The sequence below is a fragment of the Procambarus clarkii genome, chromosome 14 (genome assembly GCF_040958095.1).
Source record: "Procambarus clarkii isolate CNS0578487 chromosome 14, FALCON_Pclarkii_2.0, whole genome shotgun sequence".
In the NCBI taxonomy this organism is placed as follows: Eukaryota; Metazoa; Arthropoda; class Malacostraca; order Decapoda; family Cambaridae; genus Procambarus; species Procambarus clarkii.
The window spans coordinates 31,400,460-31,404,780 of record NC_091163.1 but is presented as its reverse complement, the minus strand read 5'-3'; the positions used below and the strand labels follow the sequence as shown (position 1 = coordinate 31,404,780).

At 46.2% G+C, this 4,321-nt stretch overlaps 1 protein-coding gene across 1 annotated transcript; it reads right to left on the bottom strand.

Annotated features, from left to right (window-relative positions):
• Window positions 1-2,212: 2,212 nt before the first annotated feature.
• Window positions 2,213-3,935, bottom strand: LOC138364779 (uncharacterized). The gene is made up of 3 exons (XM_069324753.1): window positions 3,548-3,935; window positions 3,141-3,337; window positions 2,213-2,239 (listed from the first exon to the last, which is right to left on the bottom strand). Exons 1-3 carry the CDS (start codon window positions 3,933-3,935, stop codon window positions 2,213-2,215), a joined length of 612 nt encoding a protein of 203 aa, XP_069180854.1.
• Between the last annotated feature and the right edge of the window lie 386 nt (window positions 3,936-4,321).

The window sequence follows — 4,321 nt, the reverse complement described above, 5'->3', positions numbered from 1 at the left end:
TTCTAATTCTGAGGAACAGTGAAGGACTCCGTCTCGGGTCTCGTGTACCGTGTAACACCGTGTACCGTCGTATCCTGGGGTACCGTGTCAAGTGGAAGGGGCGTGGTACCGCATCCCTGCTGTGGTGCGCACCCTGGCCTGCCTGAGCCGGTGTGTCTGCGCCATCCTGGTCTCTCTGTGTGTGGAGCTAACCCCGTGGTCTAGGACCCTGTGCTCCACCTGACCACGTGTAGGAAGTGAGGACGCCTACGTCATCATCCAGCAGCAGCAGTGGGAGTGTGATTGACGTGTATGTGTGAGTGCGAGAAGGTTGCGGGCCCGCATTATTGATGTAAGTACACTGTTTCCGTTTGGGTAATAAAACTCTGAAGCTGGGTTCGCCCCCAGTGTTCCGTCTGTCCTTTGTCCCTGTGACCACCTGGGGAGGTGAATGGGAATTGGAGACGTGTGAGTCTACCCTGTTGCCGTCATCAAGTTGAGGATTGGGCCCAACTGTGATTTTTGACGTGTGTGAAGACACCTAGTGACACATTCAGAGGTAGAGTAAAGTGAGTTATTTGCTTCTATTTTTTCTATGTGCCGTATATGTATTCCTGTAATTTGATTCCCTTTTTCAGCAGTGAAAGTGGTAACAGGGAGATTTTCCTTGGTTATATATTTTACTGTTGTGTTGTGGTAAAGTGTGAATTATTGGTGGATAATTTACTGGGGGAAGTCATTTACAAGTTTTGCCGTGAGTGGCAAAGATGTACTGTGTTGTACTGTGATGTACTGTGTTGTACCGTGTGTAAACCGTAGACAAGTTTGACCTTGGTGGAAGGCGTTGTGTACTGTGAAGGATTCCGTGAGAATTAAAGTCAGTTAACGTCACCGGGGGTCACGATTTACTTAACGAGGTCACTTGTTCGTTGAACATTGTTGTGATTAACTTAGGGACGTGTAAAGGCAACAGTCACAGTGAAGTTCACGCAGTGGAGGAATTGTCAAGTGAAGACTAACGTAGTGTTAACGATTTAACGAGCTGTCGTTAATTGAGTGATTAACGTAAGGGGTTGACGGTCTGTTATGATTGGAGTCAATTGCGCTGTAATTAAGCTGCTGTAATTCGTTGGACTGATCAGCTCTGTCTGCGGACAGTGATTAAGCACTCGTAGCTAATTAAAGAGAATTAGTAACCGCCACTTAGTGAATTCACCAGGTGTTGATGTTGTTGTTTACACGGTGTGTTGTAACATTGTGTGGTACAGTAGTCTACCCTCGTTAAGGTAATCTTGTCGTAAGACCGGAAGAGAACTGTCAGTTGAGAGACAGTAGGCTTTATCAATACTCGTCTGAATTAATAGGCTGTTGTATTCAGTAATTAATTGGGAATTACTCACCGAATGCTTGACCTTCATGTTGATGTAATTAATTGATTTACGAGTTATTGATGCCATTTAAGTGTCGTTGAGACACGTGTGTATTAACGTAATTGTTTAAATTCAATTAGAGTAACTTTTGTTTTTGATTGTCCTGAGAGACAAGTGTTAACGTAAGATTTTTTATAAGGGGTTATCATTCTTGGATTAACCACCTTGTTACTTGGTACCTAGTTGAGGGCAGCGAGCTCCAGTCAAGTTTTTGTGATTATAGTATTGGTCACCGTGAAGCCGTGACAATATTGATTGCAAGCTTGCGTCACCAGTGGTCACCACTTTGTTCAGTTAGTGTCATTGTTCAGTCAGCGACGACGGGATAAGGAGACCGTGGGTCCATCAGGCTGTTGATTAGCTGTACTTTAATGTGCCACTGGAGTGACGGTAAAGTAACGTAAATTCAATGTGTAGTAGTTTAGTCGTGTTTTGTGAATAAATTGTTTTGTTATAGAAAACGGTCGTTTACGTCAAACCTTCCAATATTACTGCCCCACATTTCATGTTCTGCAACGCTTTGCCTGCTTATGTTCATATTAAGTCTGTATCTAAAGCTCGAGTCCATTGCACAGCACCACACTTCTATAAATAAGAAGTGAGAATCCGTCGGCTACCCTTTATTAGTTTGTTAACTAGAAGGAGCCAGCGACTTAAGTGACAGGTGTTACCCGAGTGGTTTCGCCTGGCGGTTTGCTCCCGCGGTCCTATGATCTTAGGCTTTAAGATTAAATATTTGCCACTGGCAGCTCTTGCTGTTTAAGGTCTGCCTCTCTTGCGAGGTAGTTACGATTAACGTAACATCAATAGGACTTAATTCTTTTGATAACCTGTCAAAGAAAAAAATCTCACAGAGATCAAGGAGATACTGATCTCACTGATACACACTGAGATCAGTGTCTAGGGTTGCGGTGACTTGTAACTAGATGAGTTACTAGACACTAACTGATCACTGCAAACTCATAAATCACCTCAACATCAAATGAGAAATTCTATGTGTTTATGAAAAATTAAATTTAGCCTAAGGTGCAGTTCTTGCTGAACAGGTATTTTATGCTATGCAATAATAATAACTAAGTTCCTAACCTAGATAAAGTAGAGAATTGAGTATATGAGTATCAGTCTCTATAAATGCAGTCAGTGGTATGCTTTAGTTAGAACAGATTGAACTTGCCCTCAGCTGGCCCTAACTAGTAGTAGTAGGCATCCTTCAGTCTAGGGAGACTATGGAGTTGCGCCTGTCAATCCTGGTGCAGCATCTGGTGTGACTGATGAGGCCAATCCGAGAATGGCAGTCCATCCCACACTGAGCACAAACGAAGTCCGATTCTGGTCTGTCTTTCTGGATACCGGCTTTCCTTCTCTGTCTCTTTGCCTCCGATTTCTTGGCAAGTGACTCCTCGAACTTGGAGAGTCCTCTTTGAATAGACTGCCCCCAGGCTGAACGGTCTGCGGCCAGTGTTTCCCACATAGGAAGTTCGACGTCTATGGCTTTCAGGCCCCGCTTACATACGTCTTTGTACCGTAGCTGGAACTTGCCTGTTGGACGCTTTCCCTACGTCAGCTCTCCATACAGGAGATCCTTAGGGATCCTGCCATCACCCATTCACACAACGTGCCCGTGCCATCGCATTCGTCTCTGTTTCAGCATTGCGTACATGCTGGTGATTCTTGTTCTCCCCAGGACGTTGTTGTTTGTCACCTTGTCATGCCAGGTGAGGTCCATGTCACCTGCCATCGCATTCGTCTCTGTTTCAGCATTGTGTACATGCTGGTGATTCTTGTTCTCCCCAGGACGTTGTTGTTTGTCACCTTGTCATGCCAGGTGAGGTCCATGTCACCTGCCATCGCATTCGTCTCTGTTTCAGCATTGTGTACATGCTGGTAATTTTTGCTCTCCCCAGGACGTTGTTGTTTGTCACCTTGTCCTGCCAGGTGATGTCCAAGATGTGTCGAAGGCAGCGCATGTGGTAGGCATTCAGCTGTCTTTCCTGATGGGCGCAGTGTCCAAGACTCACTGCCATAAAGGAGAGTGCTCAGGACACAGGCTCTGTAAACTTGAATCTTTGTATACTCAGTCAGCCTATTGTTGGCCCACACTCTCTTTGTCAGTCTGGACATGGTAGTAGATGCCTTACCGATGCATTTGTTTAGCTCCGTATTAAGAGAAAAGGAGTCAGTGATTGTGGAGCCCAGATACACGAAATCGTAAACGACTTCCAGTTTGGAATCGGCGATGCCGATGTCAGGTGGGGAGTCCACTCCTTGTCCCATGACCTGTGTTTTGTTCAGGCTGACGAGGAGTCCAAAAGCCTGACAGGCCTCACCGAAGCGGATCATGAGCCGTTGGAGGTCTTCGGCTGAGTGGGCAGTGACTGCTGCGTCGTTGGCAAAAAGGAAGTCGTGCAGACACCTCAACCGAACCTTCATCTTGGCTCTCAGCCTGGTGAGGTTAAAGAGCTTTCCATCTGACCTGGTCTGGAGGTAGATGTCTTCTGTGGCAGATCCAAAGGCTTGATGCAGCATAGCTGCGAAGAAAATCCCGAATAGGGTTGGAGCCAGGACGCAGCTCTGCTTTACTCCACTTCGGATGTCAAAGGCATCTGATGTTAGGCCATAAAGACCACGGTGCCCTTCATGTCTTCATGTGTTCATGGAAAGATCTGATGACGCTGAGGAGCCTGGGTGGGCATCCGATCTTGGTGAGGATATTGAGCAAGCCATCCCTGCTAACGAGGTCGAAGGCCTTCGTCAGATCTATGAAGGCTACGAAGAGTGGCTGCTTCTGTTCCCTGCATTTCTCCTGCAGTTGTCTGAGGGAAAAAACATGTCGATGGTGGACCTGTTAGCTCTGAATCCGCATTGTGATTCTGGATAGACTCTCTCTGCAAGTACTTGGAGCCTCTCCAATG